This window comes from Phascolarctos cinereus, unplaced genomic scaffold (assembly GCF_003287225.1).
Source record: "Phascolarctos cinereus isolate Bilbo 61053 unplaced genomic scaffold, phaCin_HiC Scaffold_9;HRSCAF=440, whole genome shotgun sequence".
In the NCBI taxonomy this organism is placed as follows: Eukaryota; Metazoa; Chordata; class Mammalia; order Diprotodontia; family Phascolarctidae; genus Phascolarctos; species Phascolarctos cinereus.
Genome location: NW_027556402.1, coordinates 14,451,461 through 14,476,889, shown reverse-complemented (window position 1 = coordinate 14,476,889; position 25,429 = coordinate 14,451,461). Strand labels below are relative to the sequence as shown.

At 40.0% G+C, this 25,429-nt stretch overlaps 1 protein-coding gene across 2 annotated transcripts in view; it reads right to left on the bottom strand.

Moving 5' to 3' along the window:
- Nucleotides 1–752: 752 nt before the first annotated feature.
- HSPA4L (heat shock protein family A (Hsp70) member 4 like) overlaps nt 753–25,429 on the bottom strand; it is a 64,053-nt gene continuing 39,376 nt past the window's right edge. The window contains exons 12-20 of one of the 2 annotated variants that reach the window (XM_020988567.2): nt 24,836–25,035; nt 18,728–18,823; nt 17,628–17,765; nt 15,084–15,209; nt 14,237–14,344; nt 11,777–11,896; nt 9,875–10,036; nt 7,771–8,003; nt 753–1,826 (exon numbers count right to left, since the gene is read on the bottom strand). In XM_020988567.2, the coding sequence (XP_020844226.1) occupies nt 7,809–8,003; nt 9,875–10,036; nt 11,777–11,896; nt 14,237–14,344; nt 15,084–15,209; nt 17,628–17,765; nt 18,728–18,823; nt 24,836–25,035 (1,145 nt within the window). In that variant the 3' untranslated portion in view covers nt 753–1,826; nt 7,771–7,808. Of the gene's footprint in view, nt 8,004–9,874; nt 10,037–11,776; nt 11,897–14,236; nt 14,345–15,083; nt 15,210–17,627; nt 17,766–18,727; nt 18,824–24,835; nt 25,036–25,429 lie in introns of both variants that reach the window. The other variant, XM_078148369.1, reaches the window with a different exon arrangement.

Here is a 25,429-nt window from a genome sequence, read left to right as displayed (position 1 = left end):
CTTGCGCAATGCTGGATTCGGAGTCCTACTACTGGACAAACTGCCCTCTCTGGGCCTCACATGCCCTTGTTTGCAAAGTGCAGGGTTGAAGCCAGAGCACCTATGTGGTCTCTTTCTGCATCAGAGTGAAAACTTCAGGTTTCTCAAGTTTTTGGGATTCCACATCTAAAGGAGTCCCAAAAAGGAAATGATGACAGGATTATAAAAAATGGATGGGGAGGTGTAGGGAGATTTCACGATTTCCAAGGCAAAGAAAAGGTTATTTAAAACAAGAAAGTGGGGCAGCTAGGTGGCGCAGTGGATAGAGCACTGGCCCTGGAGTCAGGAGGACCTGAGTTCAAATCCAGCCTCAGACACACAACACTTACTAGCTGTGTGACCCTGGGCAAGTCACTTAACCCCACTGCCTAGCCAAAACAAACAAACAAACCCCCCCCCAAAAACAAAAAACAAACAAACAAGAAGGTGACCAGCTCCTTTTCCACCTCCATCAAGGGGCTCTGACGAGGGTCAGTTCTATGCAGATTCCCTTAGCATTAACCACTTATCAACTCTAAGGAAGAAGTACTACTACTGAGACAGGGTAAATAGCCACAACCCTGTGGCTTCACAAAGAGCAGGCTGGACAAGACAGCCGTACCCATTCCTGTCATGAACAGACCCTAAATACCACACGTAAGTTTGTTAGTCACATAATTTACTGTTTTAAAAAACGTGATAGATGTATGTATAAAAAGCACTCCAAAATCGTATTTGGTGGTTGTATCCTTGCTAATTCAAACAACAATTTATTGTAAGCACAGCAGTTTGTTAACAAGATAATACCAATATGGAGAAATATTTTTCAAATATTATAAATAGCAGCAGCAAGGTTGAGATACAACATTGAGAGCACCTCTGCACATCCTTGAGTTCCCTCTATCTCAATCCCACAGAATATGTATGTTTTCAATGTAGAAAGGAAAACACCTAACAGAAATTTCAAAATTCACTGGCTTATGATAATCTATCTGGAAGTACAGCCATAATCCTACAGTTTACACACAAACAAAAACAAAGTAGAATTCACAAAGGCATCATGAATACTCTAGAAGAGACAGGAAATAAGACTGGGCAGGTAGAGTATAATAGTGACTACGCACATCAATGTTTAATAGTTTGCTATCCTATTAGGAAACTACCAAAAGTTTAAGGATTCATTTATATGTTAATCCTTCTTTTAGTTTTTAGAAACACTGTAGTCCCAAGTTTTATTTTGCCAGTATATTTATTGACAAAATATTTAATAAATAGCCTCATATGAAATAGGATACTTTTACCATCAAAATCTTCCAAACAAACCTGGTACCTGGATTCTGTCAGAAATACGAGACTGGGCGTGTACCTTTCATAGTAAGGTTAATTAAATAAAAATGACATATCAAGTAGGCAAAATTAATCGTCCACATATTGGTTATTCTCCATTACAATCAGTTACACGAGGGCCTGACAGCGTGTACGTTTCTCACTCTTGTGAACTGCAGACGGTAATAAACAGCTTGCCAGTTTTGACACTGCTATCATCATCAGGCTACTCGTCACAAATCATTTTCCACGGGAAGGTTCTTAACACAGGCTCTGCAATGCATCTCTGCCAAACACACAGATGGCACCACGGGAGCTTTATCAAGCTGTCATCATCATAAAAGCAAGTGCTTTCAAATGAGATGTCTTCTTGCTTCTTACAAATTCAGGCAAGGCGTATCAAAATGCTTCCCATGTTTACCCTCTCAGATTGCTGGCTGACTCATGTTCCACAAAGAACCAAGAGCAACACTGACATCTTCCTTTTCCACAGGGAAAAAAAACACATGAGTATATATTAAGCTGCCAAAAAGGATAGGACGATTATAATTGCAGTTAACAATGTAAACAAAAACCCCCAAATGAGTAACTTGTGATGCTTATTTAAAAAAAAAAAAGATTTTTCTCTTGTGACTGGTCATAAGGAAAAATGATAATGTCAATTATTTGGGAAAAATGTCTTCCAAATTCATTTATACTCATCTCTATTTCTAATAAATTTCTGCCTTTTATATTCTAGGTTGCAAAACAGCTCTTGAATTTAATAAAGGAAAAAACAATTAGCCAATGAGCCCTTTTAGAAGCAAAACCAAGTTTTAAACCTGCAGTTTCTTAGGGACTAGGCAAGCAATCAGGACTTACAACACCTATGCAGAAGAAGTGCAGAGTAATTTAAGTGACTACTTGAGTTTTGACTGCTACATTTTTTAAACATTTTTACTTTTTTAAATTAAAAACAAAACAAAATAAAAAACAAACAAACAAACAAAACCAATCAACCAAACCTGGGACATTGGTTCTTTCATATAATAGATACAGAAATTTTATTCCTCTTAGATCAAAGCAGCTTTAAAGCATTTAAAGATCAGACTGTGAAAGAAAAATCTCTGTACATCTATTACTTGTCTTCGTACATTCTAGGAATATTACATACTGGGACACAAAGATTATTTTTATAATGGAGAATGTGAGCAAAAAAGCAACAGCAGAAACCTGAGGAAAGGATGAATGGAAAAGGAGTTAGAAAGAAAAATGTGATACTAAGGCTAAGTAAATTATTCATGAGAGTAACTGGATATTAGCACATTACCCAGTATGTGAAAAAAAGGAAACTGGAGAGAATAAAAGCAAAACAAAAGAAAACAAAAGCCCCCAAAAGGGATGATAACCTTAAAAAAACAAAACACATACGCAAAATTCTTTAAAAATGAAAACCATTTTCAATAAGATCCTGGAGTTGGGAAGGACTAAAAAAAAAGCTATGTATAGCAAAAGAATAAATATAATGGAATAAATAGATAGTATTTCCATTTCTAAAGCGCACAACTGCATTTGAGAACCCACAAAACTACTATGGGTTGGGTATAACAGGAGCTGTTTGAAGAACAAGTGGCTTGTGAAAGAAAATGAAAAAGATATTATGTAAATGCTCTATTTTTTCCTGGACTGGCCATCTGATTAGTTGGTATAATAGTAAAGTTGAAAGAATCAAAGTACATAGGACCTCAAAGGTTTACTGATCACTTCACCTTTTACTCCTTGGGTTTTTAATAGAAATTAATCAAAATCCTTCTTTCACATTCTGGTGAGTCAATGGAAATCCTACTTATAGTAAGACTTGTCAAATGTCTACAGATTGCCATTGCTGACCCATATGTGTACAGATTCCTTGCAAATTGATGGTAAAACATTTTTTTCCTCCTGCCACACTTCATACAGTTGCCTGCTGCAACTTTGCCACAATTACATCTTAAGATGTGCCCTTAATTTGAAGCCAGCAATAAGTCATTTTGGAAAGACCATATTTGGTTATTATGATAAAACCAGAGTTTTAAAGGTTTATTCCTATTCTAAGTATACAAAGAAAAGCTTTATGTAAAGTTACTTTAAGTGAAAATTCGTAGTGAAATAGCTAAGGCAGCTCTTTTGGACTTGATGATTTGGGGGAAGGGAAGTCAGTATTTCCACTGAGCTACTTTTTTTGTGAAAAAGTTTTCTTGGAAATTTATTAGTATTACGGTTATTGTTCTATAGATTAGACCAGAAGTAACTATTGCAGAATGAATGCTCAATCCAGCTGTTGGCCAGAAAAGAATTTAATTAAATTTAATTTCTGAAATTTACCACTTGTTTTATAAGCAATTTTCTAAATTATAATTATGACAAAACCGTAATGTAATCAGAGAAGGCAAAATGCATTAGAACTGAAATTCTTTTAAAGGTTTTAAAAATCACTTTAAAAAGTGATTACTGATTTAAACTGCATCAACTCACCAAAGCTAAGAAACAAAAACATTCTGGAAAGTCCAATGATTAAAAAGTATAAGGGCTTAAACAAGCCTAACACCTATGCATCTATCTAGTTAAATGCCACAGAACCAAATTTCATAAACACTGAATTTTAAAAACACTACAAACAACGTCAAATATAAAGTATTAGCATACCATATCTGCTAAAAATATGATAAGTTTACACCTTTTTCCTATTAAATTCATAAAATGTTCAAAATCTACTCTACCACAATATAACATAATGGCTTTAATATTTGTAGACTGAGCAGAAGTCTAACTGTATATGCCCTTACTACATGAACATATGTGTGTACACAAGTAATTCCAAATACACAAAACAAAACAAGAAAAGCAAGCAAAGCCAAAGGCAGAAAAACTTCAGACAGATGTAGAAGGGCGGGGGAAACAAATTCATTTTTGTTTACTGTCTATCAATATTCATTTGGTTTCTAACTTTATAAAATGTTATGGGTTTTATGTAAGGATTTATTCCTGACAAGCAAGGAAATATGTATAAACATGTTAAGTTTATCATAAAAACTATACAAGTATCTGTTGACTACCAACCTTAACTAAAAGACAAGCTCAGAACAAATTCTAATAGGATAACAGGATGCAGGCCTTCAAAATAATTTATATTGATTGGGGAAAGCACACTTAAAAATAGGATAGCCATGTTTAAAAAGAGCTAAACAGAAATAATAGAATAGAACAGAACAATATCTTACTGTCTTTAAATAGGCTATCTTGAGTGCTTTAATGCCTTACTTTTATAGTACTGATAACAGGGTCCCTAGGGTTTTCTAATAAAGAACATTTTCCTCCCCTAGAGGTTTGATCCCTCATAAATTAAACATTGTCTTCCCCCAGGGGGTGTTCCCTTGATAATTAACCTAGAATACCATCACATCTGTACTCCTTTATGGAAAATTAACAAAGTTTCTTAGGATCATCTCAAAAGCCACACAAACGAAGAATTTTAATATAGAATACCATTCTGTGGAGAAAACAACATAATGTATTGCATTGCCCTTACAATTTTCCTGTAAACAAACCAAAGGGAGATTATTATCCCCCCCTTCCTTATAGGAAAGGCTGATCCTTTGATTTTTCAAACTCTGTTAATAGCTCAGACTGCCCTGTTCTCCACGGCACCTCTTTTGGGGGTGTTCTCAATGCAGTCGATTTCAAAGACTTACAGTCATTTCAGATGTGTTCTCTCATCTTTTCCTGCTCCATTCTGGCTCCGTGCCCCTCCACTCCCAGCTTCCTAATAACCACTAGGGGAAATTGGCTATCAGTTGGAATTTTTTTAAAAGCCAAAATAACCCAAATAATAAGTTTTCTCATTAATTCTAGTTTTAAAAGTTCTTAGACTGACTGCTTTTTAAGTTTTAATTAGACAATTTTGCTATCTTTTTTTTTTTACTAAATAACATATCTTTTAAATAGTAGATTCATCTTTATTTTGACAGTATTCTCTAGCATAGAGTACAGAAATGAAAAAGCACATTGGATTACTTGTCTTAAACTATACATGAACCTATCTCACTATGCATTACAAATATCTCTATATTATGGATAATTTAAATAAGAGAGCCAAAAACATTTTACTAAATAGTCTCTAAGTGCCAATAAAGTTATAGGAAGAGGGCCCACATAATAAACTTTTGGGTTAAAAACAAAAGGACTAGTGACTGGTGGTGCAGGGCTCCATCATCCTCCAGAAAGCTAGGAGAAACGATTTCATACCTAACGTAATACATTCTTAACTAACAAGAGTCATGACCTCTCTCTGTCTCAATCTCTACTCAGAGATCCAGAATTACTCAGTATAAAGGTTACAGACTAGGATGGTAAAGAGATATATATATATATATATATGTGTGTGTGTGTGTGTAAACACACACACAAGCTTGCCTTTCATATACATATAAGGACATGCACGTGCACACACACGGATGACATGAATGTTTGCTACGTGTATCTGTGTGCACATGCACCCCCCCCCCCAACATATGGATGTAAAACACGCCATAAGCCCATGAGTAGCTATCTGGTTCCCAGGGTTAGCCCCATGCTCCTACTCTGGCCTGGCAGTTTTGATTACCTTTTGAAGACTAAATTCTCCATGCTGCAGCAGTCAATGTCCTTAAGGTACTACTTTATACAATCCTTAAGTTTAAACCAAAACAAAGAAATGGAAAGTACAGGCGATCCCATCTGTCTCGAATATAGTTCTACAGCAGTTATGCTTAAATCACATTAAGAGGATTAAAACAAGAGATAGTTTGAAAGATGGAAGATATTCTGAGATGTCAACACCTCAGTCTGTGTGGACTTAATATTAAAAGAAAGTTTGAGTAAAAATCCCCACATAAAATACCACAGCCACTACACACACTTATTTTAGCCCAGGCTACAACTGTCACAATAAAATATCCCTATTCCAGAAAACTGATTTTGAGAAACACTGAATATCTCCAAAGACACTGTGCTCAGAACATTTGATTTGCATAGGTATAGGAAAAAAAATCAAAATTTAAACATAGGTATATCTATCTAAGACTAGGTGCTATCACCCTAATGTAAATATCTACAGTTACCTCAAACAGCTGAAAATTTTTTCTTTGCTTTTCCTGTGGTGTTAAAATCATTTCAACATGTGTTCACACTGAATTTGGCAGCTTAGGCTTTGGGATAGTACTGGGCCACTAGGGGTAAGTCAGATGGTTAAAAGCACAGATATGTTCATGGAAATACTCTATTGGTAACTCAGAACCCCCTTCACAATTAATTTAAATTAGAAGCCTCAAATCGCAGAGCCCAGTTTTGAACGGATCACATAATGGTAGAAATTATCAAAGAAAGACTAATTTTGCCTGTTTATATGATGTGGAAGTCTACATTACACACAAGTCACAAGACTTTCCAAAGACTGTAGCAGAGGGGCTCCCCTGTGCTCCCAAGTGTGACGACATGACCTGTACGTGAAGAGTGGGTGGGTGACAGGCAGAGTCAAGTATCATGGTGCTCCTTACCCTTCACTTGGAAATAGGAGCTCACTGGACATTTTTAAAAACCGGAGTACCGTTTACACCTAAAGAAAGTTGCCAAGACCAAAGCAGCAAGCCCGACTAAAGCTAGCAATCCTTTTTTCTCTTAGCTAGGAAGTGATTTTCTTGGAAAATTCTCTTAAGTAAGTCATTAAGCTAACATTTTAGCAGCGGTAGCAGCGTGTCTTCAGCCAAAGCAGGTCATATCTAGCAAAGGAAAAGGTGAAATGGCAAGCATGAATTCAAAGCTGGGTTTTTGGTAAAGGAAAGCTATTGCTGGTGCCACCACAACTCAGAATGGTGTTTCCTTTTTGAAATTCATGTTTTTGTTCATCTGTGTGACAATGACAAGAAAACCTTGAATACATCAATGAGATGGACTAGTTTGTCAGCTAACCTCTTATTTGTTTTAATATTTAAATTATAATAATACAATAACTAGAAAAAGGTCAGTGCTTCAATGGCTTTAAACCACTTCAATTCCAATTTTTTTCAAAAATAACGATGCAATTCAATCTACACTTGCGCATCAGTAGTGCAATAATACAGTGTCCTTTCCTGAACAAAGGAGCTGAGGTTTATCCACAAGAGAAGCTTTAAATAAGGTAGGTTGTTGCCATCTTTCTATCAATTCTGCAAGTCTGATATAAGATACATCGGGAAAGCTTAAACTGACGTATACAATCTATTCAGCTAAAGCTTCACCTAAGCAGCATTAATCATTGGAAATGAACATCAGAGGTGCACTCAATAGAAAACACTTTTCAAAACTACTGCAAAGAACAAATGACAAAAATGGCTAAGAACAATGGAACATCTGTTGGTGTCCCCAATGGGGAAGAATGGGCCCTGCAGTTACTTGCACTGTCTGGATGCGTGACGGGGACCCCTGACGCCTTAGTCCACTTCCATCTCTCCAGCAGAAGGCTTAGTGTGCGGGGAGCTTTCCTGGGCTGCATCAGGCTTACTTTCCGTCCCACTCTGTCCATTCATTGGTCCATTGTGTTCACCATTCGCTTTCGCTTGGTCTTCAGACACCTCCACTTTGGGTTTGGCCTTGTGAATGATGGGGTTACAAAAACTATCCAGCTCCTAATGGCATTAAATTAAGAGAAATGATTCTACTTAATAATGAATGGTTAAAATGACCACATCATGTTTGATGCTCTTCTTTCTGCCTGCACTTGTCTGCTGTCTTCTTTTTTTTTTTTGTTACTAAGTATTCATTACATGAGATGATGTGAAACTGGCATGTATAACAAGATTATATAGTTGTCTTTTCATTAAGCTTCCCCTCAATCCCATTGCCTTAGATTATTAAGGGTAGCAATAACATAGTTTATAAGTTCTCAGGCATGGAGTAATTTTTGTTTTAATTTTTTTTATTCTGAACTTAAAATATCAAATAAAGTAGGAGCTTCCATATACACAGTAGAATTTAAAAAAAAATTGGACATGGAACCGAGGCTCTCCATTATGTACAGCTTTATCTTTAAATTTGTAACAACCTCAACGTGTCACTTTACTCCTAGTTTGATCCTTTCTAGGCCTTCTTTCTGTTCTTTGGTTAAAACAAACCAAAAACCTTCAACAATTATCTTCTCTTTATCTGTGACCTACCCCTACCTTTACCACCTCCCCCCCCAACTGAAGAAAAAAACAAAACCTTGGGAATTATATTATCTGTATACTTGTGACAAATTTTATAATCAGGAGCCAGAATGGTACAATTTAAAGGGCCGTGACTAATGGAGCCAGAGGACCTGGCTTCCCATACCACCTCGGACGCTCCAACAAATCCCTCAATACCTGTCCCAAGCCACTTCTGGATCTCACTGTTCCTCCACGTTCTTTCACTCTGTACCCTGTTCATAAAGCTCCTGCTTTCTTATGCTGTCTTACGTTTCTTCTCTCACTCCTCAATCTCCAAATTTCTTAGGCGTCCCTCAGGCATACGCTGTTTATGGTGAACATTTTTCTCTTAATCTACCCATTAAAAATTAACAAACTTTAAAAAATTCCCTCAATGACATTTCTCCTGGGCAGTCTTTTTCCGGGTCATCATTAAAACTTTACAAGCCAAGGAGCACATGGAATTGTCTAATCTTGAAAAATGAATTTTTCACTTATCCTTCCCTGAGTTCTTCCACAAATATGCCCTCTATTTAGAGAACTCATCTGGCAAATTAAGATTTTTTACTTCTTGGATCTGAAATGTGTCTTGTACTTAAATTAAAAATGGGAAAATTCCAATGGGGGAGAAAATGAGGGTGCTTTCTTAAGAAACCAAGAGGGGAGCCGATGACCAAATGAGACTTTCAGAATCAGGGAGAGGTAATGATGGGGAAACTAAAAAGCACGGCACAGTCCTCTAAGAATGGTGCCCAGAGTGCCAAAGCTGAAAAGAGGCCAAGGCTAGCAAGGAATGCTCAGAAGGACAAAAAAGACTTTGTTGGGTTCTTAAAACGACACTGAGGAAAAACAGCTGGATCTAAGAAGTCGCAGGACCGCCACTTTGGGTCAATGAGGGACAGAAGCCACGGCTGATCAACCTTGATTTTGCTTCTTTGCCAAGGAGACTTGTCTCTGAGCTAAACAGAGCACAACCAAAATGCTGGGCAGGGGAGTCACGTGCAGGTAGTAGCCCTCTGGGCCACAGGGAAAGAGCCCTCACAGAAAGATGAGAACTAGTGGGAAAAGAGCACCTGCAGGGGCAGTGAGAGGCAGGCATCCTGGTGGGGCACTAGCAGGGCTGTGAACCCTCATGGCCCACGGTCTTCACTGGGCACGTGCCCCCCTATACTTTCTTTCTTGGCCAAGGACTGAATATGCAGTGGAAGCGCAAGCCAAGCCACTATCTACACAAACATAATTCCTCTGCTCTAAGCAAGTGAGAGAAGCTCAGGGACTGGGGGGGCAGTAGTCGTGTCCGTGCCCCCTTCCCCCCCCGGCCAAGATCTTACCTTGGACTTCGCCACTATTTCGGCTACTTTCACCACCGGATCTTGAGTGAGGCTTAATTTGTTTTGCGCATTCATCTTGCTGTTCAACCAATTCATGGCTTCATTGACAAATTTTTCCACCTTTTCCATGTCAGCAGCATCTAAGTGATCATATTTTTCATCCTAATATTTTTTAAAAAAAGGTCTACTTAAAGCATGAAGCAATCCTCAGTAACATACGTAGTATGATCATCTTAGTGGGCCTTATGAGAGGACAAAAGCGTGGCAATCTAGGCGAAGGTGCACACATTAAAAAAACAAAAACAAACAAACAAAAACCCAAGCCCAAACCAAGCACCTGTGTACTGTTTACAAAAGAACATATAAATGAGTGTAAGTTAGCAGTGTCAATGTCTGTGGCAACTGAAAGAAACAAGTGAACAGGATGGGCTGGGGCCAATTAGGAAAGGCTTCCTGAGGAGGGCACCCACTGTTCCAGGTTTCTACAAGGCTGGAAAATGGTGGGATGCACTCTCTACAAGGGAAATGGCACATGCAAGGGCATGAAGAGGAAAGTGAGTAAGCAACAGAGAAGAGCAGATATCCCTGGAATGGAGTAGAATTCTCTGCAGGAGAGGACGAGTAAACACAGATTGGTTAGTTAGGAGACGATGTCAAAGGGCAGGAAAAGGACTCTGGATTCAATGGAAGACTGCAGCTATCCTATGAAGGAGACGCCAAAGTGGTCAATGGGGCCACAAGTCTCTCAAGGATGCCACTGCGGCGGTCAAAGTCCATGCTAGGGACACGCCTCTAGAAGAACAGAATGGGGCAGAGAGCACAAACACTGTGGGAAAAAGAGCAGTAAGACTGTACATGGAGTGGTCAAGAGGTTAAGGAGAGTTTTCTTTTCTTTTCTTTTTTTAATTTGGTTAGGCAATGGGGTTAAGTGACTTGCCCAGGGTCACACAGCTAGTGAGCATTACGAGGCCAGATTTGAGCTCAGGTCCTCCTGAATCCAGGGCTGGTGCTCTACCCAGTGTGCCACCTAGCTGCCCCTTAAGGAGAATTTTAAAAAAGCATTCTGAACAACCGAGAAATCGAGGATGTCATCTGTCAGACAAGTACGCTGCACAGGAACTGCCCCTTCAGATTCTGGGTCTTGTCCCACTCTCTGTGATGCCAGACCTCTGACCTTGTCTTCCCAATATCTATACACTTCCTTGTTCTACACTGGCCAGCCCCACTGTTGTGATTCCTCTAGGACAGCCTGCTCCCACAATCACCAGAAAAAGAAACTGGGGAGGGCTGCTGATTTGGATGACACAATGCGGTGAGCCGAGTTTTTAACTTGTTGACAACATATGGGGTCACAGAAATAGATGAGAGGCGAAATACAGTGAACACACATAAGAATCATTAGAATAACAATTTGAAACCATGTGAATGAACGTATAAAAACCTGAATTAAAGCCTTGGTGGGAGACCAACTGCTAGTGGGCCCGAGTATTATCAAGAAACTGCCAAGGATATAAAAATGACCTGAGAAACCAGGTAATCACGACAGTAGAGAATAACAGAAACTAGTCATGATAGCGTCCTTAGAATGCAAGATTGGTCTTGGCATTTTTTAAAAAGGCTCCACACTTAAAAAACCAGTTGGTCATCAGTAACTTCAGAGAAAGAAATGTAGCTGACATCATGGCAATGCTCAGCTTACCAGGATGTATCAGCCCTTCATTTAATACTCCAGTACAAGAAGCCTAGTAGAAAGTTCAGATTCTTTAAAAATCTACGTTGGCTTATGTTCTGTAATAATTTTAGAGCTTTTATTCACATCAGCCTTAAAAATTAACGTGCATGCATCCAAACTAACGGTGACATTCCCCCTGCCCTCTCCCCTTTTCTTCACAAACACAGTACCTTATTCTTAAATGCTTCTACCACTTTCATAAGAAGTTGGATCTTCTTTCCCAAGTCATTCAAAGCTTTTGGTCTCTCTTCATGTTCTACGTATCTAATTTGAATAGGCTGGCCAAATTTCTGTCAGCAAAAGAGGAAAAAAAAAACAAGCACGTTTGAGGCTTTAAAAACAGCAATGATGTGGCACGGTCACACAGAGGGCGCGTCAACGTCAACGACACGACGACAAAGCCTCTCGATACATGACAATTGCTTCTTCTGGTCTTGGTGGTTGGTCCCTCAAGGAAGTCCTTGGCCAAAGACCACGATATTCCCTACGAGGAAAACGCTCAGCAACTTTTGTTTCTAAGACATCATTCCACCAATCCAATCAGAAGCCAGGGTCCAGAAAATTAACTGCCCAGAATTTCCATCTGCAGTAATACACGATGTGCTTTTGAACAGAAGCAAAATATGCTGAGAGTGCAAACTGCTTTTAAACAGCCAGAAGAACAAAAATCCCAACCAAGAGACATTAAGATGAATCTATCCCACTGCACTCAAGACATAATATACTGTACTAGAAAAAAACCTGCAATTAAAGCTGCAGCTCTAGGTCTATCCTTGGCTAAGAAATAAGCAAACGATATAATACAAAGTTAAAAAACCCTTTAAACATTCCTCTCAGAGTTGTATGCCTCCATATAAGGTCCAAGAAGCCATTACAAGTCTCAGCTCTGTAGCCTAGAATTCTTATTCAAACTTTGTTTTAGGAAAAGAATGCAAACTTGGAAGTTCAACTAAAATATATCCAAAGAAAGGTCCAATAAGATGGGTAAACTGCTCTAGACAATCTGTCATACCAGAAGCAGAACACTGAAATCCTGCAGCCTTTCCAATGTGCTCTGCAGAACTCTGTGTAAACGACAAAGATCCCGCAAAAATACAGGGTGTGTACTTAAAAAAAAAAGATCCTGCAAGGAATGACTTGAACTACCAAGATTCTATGCTTTATTTAAATGATTCCTTCTCCCCACAACCTTCACATGTTCTCCCTGCTTCCTTCCAGTCTTTCCCTCTGGCCACATAAGCTGCCCCAAAGCTGCCTACAGCCCAGGTCTGACCTAAGTCCTTCTCCAGCTGCCAATCCTTCAGGCGCTCCCTCTAGGATCACCCCCAGGATAAACAGCCGACTCCTCAGCCTGACATTTCGTGCCCTCCATCCAAGCTGCAGAGCGCTTCCTGTGCCCTGCCGCTCCGACGTTGTGGTGGACACAGCACTGCACCCGGAGTCACAAGACCCAAGTTCAGAGTCAGCCTCAGACACATACAGTTGTATGACCCTGGCACCTGTCACTTGCCTCAATTTCCTTATCTGCAAAATGGGGATAATAGCATCACCTATCTCTCAGGATTGTGGTGAGAATCAAATGAGATAATATTTGTAAAGCACTTAACACAGTGCCTGGCGATTATAAACATTCTATGCGTTTACTGTTATTTTCCTCTCACATGGAAGTCCTTTAAGAGCAGAGGCTTGTTTTTGTACTCCTAACCCTCACTGTAGCGCATTTCAGAAAAATATTTACTGAATTTTCCCTGTAGAAAGCAAGGCAACCTGTATTATATCATTAGTCTTAAAAAGAAAAGGATATCAACCTTTTGCTGCTTTTCAATGTGACTAAAGAAAAATTCCCTCTTCATTTCTGCTGCCTGCCCACCAATACTGTTCAAGCCGCGTCCACGCCCAGTGAAGCAGCACACAAAATGCACAATTTGTTGCACACACCCTGTTGTTGCTGACACATCCCAAGTCCACTCCCTTTGTGCACACTTGCCTCAGAAGGCAAGGAAGTTGGGCTGACTGGGACAGCTTCCCTGCCTCTATGAGAACAGAAAAGGTCAATTCAACAGGCATTTATTAATTCTTAATAGGTGCAAAGTATCATACTCGGAGTGGGAAAAACCAAGCTCAAACCCCAACAGCAGCTGAAGGTGCAATCCGACGAAAAGCAGCCATCTAGTGAAAGTTTTGCTTCTGGTCCCCCCGTCACTGGCCTCAGGTCCTCTCATCTATCTGCCTCTAAGTCTTCCATTTGCCCTAGGCATTTTCAGAGTTCAGATTTCAACTCAAGGCTTAGCCACAACCTTGTCTAAAAGTCAGTGTACTGCGCAACGCTATTAAAAAACAAAAGACCCACTCGAAACAGCACTGTGGGCAGGGGGCAAAGTGCTGGGCCGTCCTCACCGTGACTCAATCCTCACACAGACAAGACTGGACTCCCAGTGAAAGACTCCTTCCACCAATTCAAGGCACATGCTCTGAGCCTTGAAGAGGGAGGTGACTTGCCCAGGGTCATTCAGCCAAGATGGGTCAGGCTCCCCACCCCCAACTTCCAGGCCAGAGCTCTATCTACCATGTCATCATGCTCTCTCTGTCTCTACACACTGCAATCATTCGTGGCCTAAAGACAGTATCACCTTTAATTCTTGAAGTTTATCCACGTAAATTTGTTTTGGCTGATCTTCGCCATCTTCATAAAGCCAATTTTCAGTATCTTCCAACATTGAAGACAGTTTACTTGAATCCTAGGACCAAATTTAAGAAAAAACAGATTGAAAATATTCCTTGGAAATTCCTTGGCAATCTCCCTCCCACCCATAAACCACAGAGAAGGCAAATTGTAACGCCTATGTCATTTTTAAGGTTTTACAAATGGTGCTTTCACATAAGCCCACCATTAACAAAGAAAATGGGCTGATACCACGGGGTCAGCGGCAATGGGGCCATTATGATTTCTGGCATAGCTGCTGACAGACAGATCCTCCCTGCAGAAAGGTCTGAGGAAGAGTCGGAGTCAATGTGCCTTCTCCGACACAATCTAGCAGACTTTTGCTTGGAGGAAAAGGGTTGCTATTCTCACTCTCCCAGACTTAGTTCTGTCTCAGCCTGGACCCAGGACCGAGGATTCTGACTTGGGGTTTCTCCTTCTAATCAAGTTGGCTCCAAAGAGGCGGACCAAACTAGTCCCTGAGACTCTGACTCCATCCAAAGGCCCTTATCTGAGCTTGTCATTTGCTGTCCTCTCCACAGAAGGGCTGCGTCTCACACCCACAGCCTGGAGCTTGTCACCCAGACCCCATAAGCAGCCTGCCTACTCTCCCCTCCCACAATTTGGATTTAGAATCTTAATTAAATATGAACATAATCAAAGTTTCTTGGCTAAGTGGTTGGTTTACAAATAGGTACTTTTTAGAAACTTAAAAGAAGTTAAAACAGCTTTAAAAAAAAAAGAAAAAAGGAACTTAAAAAAAGCTGTACTCTTACTTCTGCAGTGACAAATTTTTCATAGACATTGCATAGCTTGTCTCTGAAATCATACACATACTCTTCCACAGCATTCTTGGCATCATTTCTTTCTTTCTCTAATTTGTCCTGCATGATCATCTTTCCCTAGTCAAAAAAAATTACCAACAAAAGCTCTATTTCAGTACTCATTTAACAAAATACAAATATTCTTTAAAAAAAAATTGAAAACTTGTCTGGACTAGTCTCCTTTCACTCCTATAAGCGAAAAGGCCCAGGCAGACAACATTTTGTGAACACATGATTCCTTTACAAATTACCATTCATTCAATGAGAAGTAACATGATAAAAAACAAAAGTGCCAATAAATTATCAAATCCTATGAAGGACATGTTATACAACATAGTTAAGGAAAACATAAGGTAAGGGCTTCATATTTCAACTAATTTATTCTTGCTAATGAAACTGGTGAAGGGCTCCAAGTGCATGTAAATTTTGTGCTCTGGGGAAAAGCCCAATGCTAGTCATGTCTTTTGGAAATCTCCTAAGCTATCTTCTCCTTTGGTGCCATTGTCAGTGAAAATAACAGATATTAGATTGTAAGCTCCTTGAGAGCAGGGACTGTCTGTCTTTAAAAAAAATTGAGAGAAAAAAACATAAAGTAAAAAATGATATTTCAATCTGCACTCAGTTTATCACTTCACTCCCTGGAGATAGACGGACTTTTTCATCCTGGGTCCTTTGGAAATGTCCTGGATCACTGCCAAGTCTTTCATAGTCATCATCCTTACAAAACCGCTGTTGCTGTGTACAATGCTCTCCTGGTTCGGCTCACATCACTTCGTATCAGTTCACATAAACCTTCCCAGGTTTTCCTGAAAGCATCCTGCTCGTCATTTCTTACAGCACAATAGTATTCCATCATAATCACATACTACAACTTGTTCAGTTCTGCTATTCCCCAAATTTCCAATTCTTGTGCCACTACAAAGAAAGCTGCTATCCATATTTTTGCACGTATAGGTCCTTTGTGGGGATACAGATGTGACTGGTAGTGAAGTATTGCTGGGTCAAAGGCCCACTTTTACAGCCCTTTGGGCATAGGTCCAAACTGTTCTCCAGAACAGCTGGACTAGTTCATACCTCCACCAACAATGGATTCATGTCCCTATTTTTCCACAGGGGTTTGTCTTTCTTTTTCTTGACCGTGTCCCCAGTGCTTGGCACATTAACAAACGTATTTATTGGATTGGTCGTCTTGACTTAATCACTATTAATTTTTTGAGTTCTTTTGCCATAACAGAGCACAGACGAACTTTCTTGAAAGTAGGACAAAATATACACATGATTAAAAAACAAATCTGAAAAACAAATCCTTCAAAACATATTTACATAGTCCAGCAAAATAAATTCCCACATTAGCCATATCTGAAGCTCCGGGGCTTTGCATTCATTTTAAGTTCAATACTTCTCTGTCAGAAGCTGAGTAGCATATGAAACATACTATGGTCAGCCAGCTTTAATATTATATAAGAGTGCATGGCGATGGCTTTGCAATCAGGAGACCTGAGTTCAAGTGCTACCTCTGCCATATACTGGGGTTGTATGACCCCAGGCAAATTTCTTAACCTCTAGGTGACCGGGTGACTCTCCCAGATCATAAATTACAGACAGAGGGCAAAACTGTAGTAGTTGAGGAAATTCCATAGAATCATACATAGACTTGGGCTGGAAGGGACCTGAGAGGTCACTGAGCTCAACCTCTTCATTTTACAAATGAGAAAACGAAGCCCAGATAGTTTCAAATTACTTGACCCAGGTCACACTAGTAAATATCAGAAGCAGGATTTGAACCCCGATCTTCCTGACTCGTAAGTCCAGCACCTGCATTCTCTTATCTCAATGTTCTCTTTTCCAATGAAATCAAAGGTCCCAGCTCCTATCTCTAAACATTATACAGGACGCTCCCGACCTCCAAGAACTTCACTGATGGGAATTCAGAATATAATGTCTCTTCTGCCTATACTGTACCTACAATAGCTTAACGTACCAGTGGTCCTAGTACTAGGGCTGATTTCCTTCCCAGGATTGATGCTGTTCTACATCAAGGGTTATGTCTTCTCTCATTAGATTATAAGCTTCTCGAGGGCAAGGACTGTCTTTTTTTTTTTAATTTGCATCCTAGTGTGCTTGCTTAGCACAGTGCCTAGAACACACTAGGCACTTAATAAATGTTTGCTAACTCAGGGACTTCTTAAAAACAAGACAATATATTTACTGTATGTATCATATTATATAGAGCAGCGCTTCTTAAACTATGGGTTGTGACCCCCCCCAGTTTAAAAGCACTGTAGGGGCTGCACGTGGTAAAAAGTTTAAGAAGCCCTGATATATAGTACATATTTAGCTAAATTTTTCTAAAAAATGAAAATTTAAGCACTCTGTTCAACATTTAGCAATTAAACTTTGTTAAACAGTAACCTTAAATAAACAAACTTCATAAAAAAATTCCGAGTTAAAATTCTATAAACCGACAACTCTGGTACTACTCCCAAGAACACCCACCTCATTTTCTATATAACTGTTGATGAGATCCTGGCCCAGCTGTCTGTACAGGCTACTTTGGACGGGCAAATCGATGCTCTTGACTTTTCCTTTTTTAACATTCTGGTTTGCTCGCTCTTGCTTGTCAGAAGGCGCTGGCTGTGGAGAGCAATGTCATATGAAAAAATATCCACCTGAGTCCTGCCTAAGCAAAGAAATAACCTTGAGCAGAGAGTACAACCTATAGAAGAGTAGCTAAGTTTTCTTTAAACTGGAAAATACCACATCACTTAAAACCCTCCCAGCAATACTGCAGCATCTGTTTTAAGACATTTATTTGTTTGTTTCTTTATACAGATGTCAAACCGAAACACACCAACAAGAAATATTCTTCCCAAGGGCAGCTAGGTGGCACAGTAGATAGAGCTCTGGCCTTGGAGTCAGGATGACCTGAGTTCAAAACTAGCCTCAGATACTTCACACTTAACTAGCTCTGTGACCCTGGGCAAGTCACTTAACCTCGACTGCCTCCCCAAAAACAAAAACAAAAGAAAGAAAAAAAAAACAACATTCTTCCATCTCTACATCTTTCAGTTAACTTTCTCAGTTCCAAGTTACAGAGAAGGTGTCAATAATCTGTTTGGGTAAAAAAAATGTTCCTTACTGGGAGTTCTCTATGTCCAAAAAATCATGGATAGATAGATAGATATAATCTGAGCTTTGCAGCACCGCTCCCCAAATCCCAACACTTAACTTGACATTGTATTGCATAAACTACATAGATTACCTACTATTAAAATAATCAGAAAAAATGCAATATTTTGGAAACATATACTCAAATTTTACATTGCAATGAGGAACCAAAGCGAGTACATAATTATAAAATAGAATTCTATTTCCTTTCCTTTTATCATCACTGAAGAGCATCACTTCTAGAAAATTTTAATTATACTGTTTCATTATTTTCTTAATATATTTATAAAAATAAAAAGTGGTTATGATTTATTCTTGCTAAACCTAAATTCAGTCTCAACTGAAAACCATGCTGCATAAAAAATATATTATTGGTTCATAGTTCTAAATGTTCATTGTATTGTATACAGACAGGATAAAAAGCAAACCTTTGTCTTGGCACCCGTGTGATCAATTTCCTCCTCTGGGGTATGCTCAGCGTGGCCTTTTTGATGGCCTTCTTCTTGGTCAACTTGCATTTTGTCCTAGGAAGGAGGTATGTAAAAATGGACAGGATATATTGCTGCAAGGGTGACTTTTTCTTTTCAAAGCAATATCATTAGGTCCTTATGACATTCAAAAAGACTTCAACAGAGGATTGGTCAGGTAGATGCTACACTTTATTTAATATGTGTTTTTTGGAACAACTACAGCTACAGAAAAAGATTAAAGGTGGCAGAAGAAGCAAATGACAGAGCATGCCTACACTGTGGCAATAACCTGATGACCCATTCATTTGAGATCATTTAAGAGTGCCTTAAAAAGAAAGCCAAAAGCTGCCCACGAGCCCAATGTCCACACCACCGTATACCAACAAGAGTAAAAGGCGGGCAGGCACCCCCACTATTCAGGCGTTCAGATTACACTTGGAAATATACAATGTGGAAAATGGGTCTTTTCAGCAAGTCCCCACATAGTCCAAAGAGAGCTGAAACACGACCCAATGCAAACTAGCCTCTGTCCAGTGAGGAGGCCAGCACTGACTGACTGATGTGATTCTCCAAGGATGTGGGGGTATACTCTACCATTCTCCTTGGGAAAAGGAGCAGCAGCAGAGGGAAAACAATTAAAATGAAATTAAGGAGAATAAATTTCAGTTGTGTGTGTTTTTTTTTTAAGATGACAATACAGTTATCATTATGGTGTAATGGAAACAAAGAATTGTTTGAGTGGGAGGGTCAAGGAGCTTAGAATCTAAACCCACTCTAATTCTTAACCAGCTCTGACCTTCTTCATCTTGAGCATTTTTCCACCCACCTCTGTCTCCTTCACTGCCAGGCATTCCTCCCACCAGTTAGCCACCTTCTCTGTGCCCTCTTGCTCTGGTCATTTCCTTCACTCCTCCAGGCGCCATTATGTTTCTTAATGGGACCACCATTTCTTCTCTCATCTACCCACCACGAAAATGCTGTGAGATTACACTGGACTCTTCCTCATCCCTCACTTACCATCTCCTTTGTCACCAAATCCTGTTCATTTTTACAAGCATAGTCTCACTTGCGTATCCTCTACGGCCTGCCGATATCCTGGTCATCCACCCTGCCCCTCGCTTTCACTACAGTATCTCACAGCTTTCTCACCTCCACATTCTCTCCCACTGACCCATTTTCCACACCACCACCAGACTAACCTCTTACCTTATTGGACCATGCCATGTGGCTCATCTCTCTGAGACCACCCTCCTTTGCCTGGTATTTAAAGCACTTCATAACCTGGCACTACCTGACTTCTTATATTTCTTGACCCACACTTACTGCTCCTGTCAAAGTTGACCACTTTCTGCTAAGGCGTAAAGGCACCTTTCGAGCTCTCTTTAGAATTCAAATAGCCTCTAATCTCATTACTTCATGACATAAGTTATTTACTCCAGTCAAGGAAATTCACCAGCAGGCAACTTGTTTGGTGACTCGGCTTTGGAATTTTATGCCATATACAGTTACTATGTCTAAAATACAGATTAAAAAAAACAACAAAAACCCTGGGGTAGAGTTGTACTTCATCTTGAATTTAAATGTATGTAACACTGCTTACATTTTAAATGTTTGTATTTGTTTGCTCTGCTGTTATCACTACAGGAAAACCTCTATTGCAAAAGCAGTTGCCACCAGGGGTTCATGAAATAGGACTATCTCAAATGCTAGCCTTATGAAGATCCTGGACTCCAAATCCCTTTAGAACCTATCTTAGACACACGTCATCGTGAAGACTTATTCAGAATATTAATAGCTAGCACTTATATATATGCCAGGCACTGTGCTAAGCACTTTACAAATATTTTCCTCACTTGATCTTCACAACAGACCCTGGAGGTAGGTGTCATTATTACGAATATATACCTTATAACTGAAGAAATCGAGGCAAATGGAGGTTAAATGACTTGCCCAGAGTCACTCAGCTAGGAAGTATCTGAGGACCAATGTGAACTCGGATCTTCCTGACTCCTGGTCCAGCGCATTCTCCAGTGAGTCACTTAGCTGCTCTTAACCTTAGCATGTATTTCACTTACTACATAAAATTTCATTCATTTGCTCTTACAAAGGGCACTTCCTTAAATCTTTTTCCTGTAGGAATTGTGAACGAGAGAATAAAGGAGCTGGAAGGTAAGTGTTACTCTATTTTCTTCTATCTCCTCACAGTGCTTTGTACAGAGAGGCCACTCAACACTCCTTTAGAAGCAATGCCAGTTAAAAACAGAATGCTTTTCCAAGGTCACTGAGGTAGAAATTGCCCTTACTTGGTATACAGGAAACCAACTCAACACCTGGCTAAATCTAGTCAAATCAAGCCAAGCACCAATCAATCAATCAATTAATTAGTTTGTTTGTTTTAGGCAATTGGGGTTAAGTGACTTGTCCAGGGTCACACAGATAGTCAGTGTGAAGTGTTTGGTCTGACGCCAGTTTTGAACTCAGATCCTCCTGGCTTCAGGGTTGGTGCTCTACCCACTGCGCCACCTAGCTGCCCCTTCAACAAGCATTTATTAAGCACCAACTATGTTCCAGGCTCTGTGCCAAGTGCTGGGCATACAAAGAAAGCTTAAAAACAGCCCCTGCCCTCAAGGAACGCACAGTCTAATGGGGAAGACAACCTGCAAACTACCACGTACAAACAAGATACAGATGGGTAAGTTAGGATGGTCAGAGAGCAGCCATCAAGGGGAACGGCGAAGGCTTTCTGCAGGAGGAGGGATCTTAACTGGCACTGCACGACAGCCCAGCGCATTCCAGGCAAAAGCCAGGAGGCCGGGGGCACCAGGCCCAGCGAGGAAGAGCTGCCCTCAGCACACGCTGGCGCGAAAAGCCGCTCATTTTTAAGCGACCCCGACCACGTGATGCTGAAGGAAGGGAATCCGGCAGAGGTGACGGAGCGCAGGCACTACGTGCATTTCGCAGCAGGACAATCCCTCCTCTTTTCAGAAGTCACCTGGACAAGCGGGGGAGGCATCAGGGCAGGAGAGTGCAGGGGGGACTCGTGTTCACAGAGAAGAGACTTCAGCATTAATCATTAAAGGCTAAGTTACATGCTCTGCCCTGTGCTGAAGAAGCAAGGCGAAAAAAATTCTAATGCAGAAAGGGATAAACATCTCTTACCTGCAAAAAAAAAAAAAATCACTTTGGAGGCCGACCACCTTCGTCCCTCAGCAATGCTGAAAAAATGACTCTAGTGCCTAAGAGTTTTTCAGCGGCCTCATGCGGTCCTGTGTATCCACTTTTTCTTTTTAAATGGACATACTAGGCAAACATGGGCATTTCCACAAACCAAGGAAAAGAGAGAGCTGTATATGGGACTCAAGTTCTCATCATGTGTGACTTCTTTTTCTAACCTCAACACCACACTGACATGAGGTGGCGTGACATGACATGCCTACACGGCCCCGCTGTCCTCTGCCTCCTCCAGGACTGATTGGCTTTTTTTCTTTTTGCCCCACTTTATATTTTAAGGTCAGGAGACACCAGAGGCACAGAGAATGGAGAAGGTCCAGAATGCAGGCAGGGGGTTAACTTTAAAAATGCGTAGATATTATTTTATCATCATGTTCTCTGTTATACACCTGCATTAGAACTGCTCTTTTTTCCCCCCAAATAAAAGATAAATTTAAATAGCAATGGGTAGAAACCGCCCATTCTAGAATGGAAGGAAGAGCAAAAGGAAAGTCTTGAGAATTTAAAGACAAACAAAAAACCCCCAAAATGGAAACCCTACAAAATGGGCACCTTTGTTCTCTCCTCTGAAGACGCACATCCAAGCCTCTATCATTCATTATAGCTCTTGTGGCCCGAGGCTATGCTCGATGCCAAGAGTTCATGCGCACGGACACTGGCCATCTCTCTGGACTGTCTCACCTCCCTCTCGTCCACCTCTTACCCTGGCAACAACAACTAAATGCACTTAAGACTCCTAGAAACTCCCAGTCACAGGGCCTTTGACTCCACCCACCACCTCTGTGACTTCCCAGACAGGTGGCCTGGCTGCCACCTTCCTTCCCCATCTGCATTACCTTTTCTTTTCCCCCCTTTTTCTGGTGAGGCAATAGGGATTAAGTGACTTGCCCAGGGTCACATAGCCAGTAAGCGTCAAACGTCTGAGGCTGGATATCTATCCACTGCACCACCTAGCTACCCCTAGGCTTCCACTTTTTTGGAGGGGTGGGGTGGGTGTGTGTGTGTGTGTGTGTGTGTGTGTGTGTGTGTGTGTGTGTGTGTGTGTGTGTGTGTGTGTGAAGCAATTGGGGTTAAGTGACTTGCCCAGGGTCACACTAGCAGTAAGTGTCAAGTGTTATGTGTCTGAGGCCACATTTGAACTCAGGTCCTCCTGACTCCAGGGCCCGTGCTCTCTCCACTGCACCACCTAGCTGCCCCCATCTGTGTTATCTTTGCCTATATTGTCGTTGCTAAGGTGACAGGATTGTGCTGCTTTCTGCCCTCGTATGAATCTGTCCAGCACTTAGGACAAGGCCTGGCACACAGGATGAGCTGAATAAATGCGCTTCCATTTCTTCCAGGTCAGAGATCAATGTAACACAGGTCTCATTACATGGATTCTGAGACAGTTCTAACTAAGAGCTATTTTTCATTAAAATTTAACAGGATTTATCTGTTAAAATATTCATGGACAATTCTAATAGTACAAAGCCCAAACTTAACATAATTTCCTTTTGTATTGGCAGGATCATAGATACATTTTTAAAGGATGCCAGTCAACTCTAATTTCTCATTTTTAATGTCTACCTTAATTTTAGGCCTCAAATTTTTGTCTTTAAAAAGGAAACCAAAGAGATATAGATATATATAGATATATCTATATCTCAAATAGTAAGAAAACCATTAATTTTAAACAAATTAAAGGAGTTCGATAAATGTGGAGAAATGATTATGAAAGCTTCCAACCAGAAGTAGTTCCTATCAAAAAAAATCCAATTTCCAACATTACATAGGATACTCATCAGAATGAAAAGTCATTAAATTTAGACAGTGATTCTCGAGTGAAAAGTAAGCATAACTTGGGGCCTGCTAAGAGGATGCATCCTACAAACAGGTTACCAGTAAGTAAATCACAGTAGGCTGGGCACTAATGCACCCTTGAAAAGTGTTGGAGCAGGCCTCAGATACTTCACTCATCTGCATGGCTTTCACTTCTGAACTTTACTAAGTGCCAGAGACTAGGTTACTAGACCAGTTTTCTGGTGCAAGCAGATCAGGAAAGAAAAAGGCCGAGGTCCTCAGATGAAAGCAATCGTTTAAAGTTGAGCCTAAGCGATGCCCTGCAAGGGTGAGAGGCGGCATCTTTCTGCACAACTGATGTCCCTCAAGGGAGGCACTGGTCCTTGGTTTAGGGTTTGTTAATAACAGCAAAATAAACAAAAACGTGATCCTTAAAATGGAAGGCCCATTCTAAACACTTACATTCAAGATGAAATACAAATCAACAAATGTGAAAAAACTGAACTTTAGTCCTAGTAACTTTACACAGCGAAAAAACCCCAAGCTAATTCCTCCTCACCCTAACAATTGTTTCAAACTAGGAATACCAAAAAGCTATTTCAATTTATTTAGCACACATCTAAGAAATACGAATAAATCAAATGTTAGTCTACACATGTCTACACATGTGCTTCAGCATTAATCACTTTGAATGAACCACATTTATTATGGAAGCTAAAAAACTAGCTCATGATAAAGCACGTTGTTTTAGAAGTTGTCCTTAGGGGGAAAAACCAGCTATGGTCACAATATATGGGATGTGGAGCGAACAATCTACCACTTCAGAAGAACAATACATCATCCCCTAAAAAAGTCTTAACGTTTTGAAGATACTGTTACCTGGTCATTCTTATAGGCAGAGAAATTCTGCAAACTTTCAGCTCAATACTTCAAAATTCAGACTCTAAATAATGTTATCTCAAATAGATTGCTTTTAAAATACTAAAGTATCGTTTATTACTATGACACTAGAAATATCGTCTAATATAGGAGTGTGGAAAGGGCATTATTACATACCATCTCATCTTTGCCTTCATTCTTAAATGATGACTCTGTTTCCATAGGTATATCACTGTGATCCCCTTCCAAACTCTGCTTCTCAATTACCGATGCACTAGCCACACTGAAGATACCATGGATATTAACACGTACTTTAACCTTCACTTTGGAACTGTCACCATCAGACTGGGGAAAAACATTCTGAATAGTGAAGTTCCCTTCAGGGAAAAGAAGGTTATAAAGCTTTGGTCATAATGCGTTTAAAATTCTAACATGTCTTAGGATGACTCTGCAATCAACACAACATAGTCTGAGTTATTATTATTCAAAAACAACGCCCTGAAGATGGTAAATATTACAATCCTGGTATCCCACAAAGGCTTACAGATTCTAAAACGGTCAATGTAAGGCATGGAAAGAAAATCAAGAGAAGCCATCCCCAAATCTTAACATCTCTACCATTACAGGATGGCTGGGTTTAAATGAATTACTAATCCTACAGAAACAACCCTGTTTTCCACGTTTAAATACATTCATTTTCTATTCTTCTATTTAAAATTAGAATGGGAGAAGACTATAGCCTAGTTAGCCAAATTAGTTACGAAAAGGCTT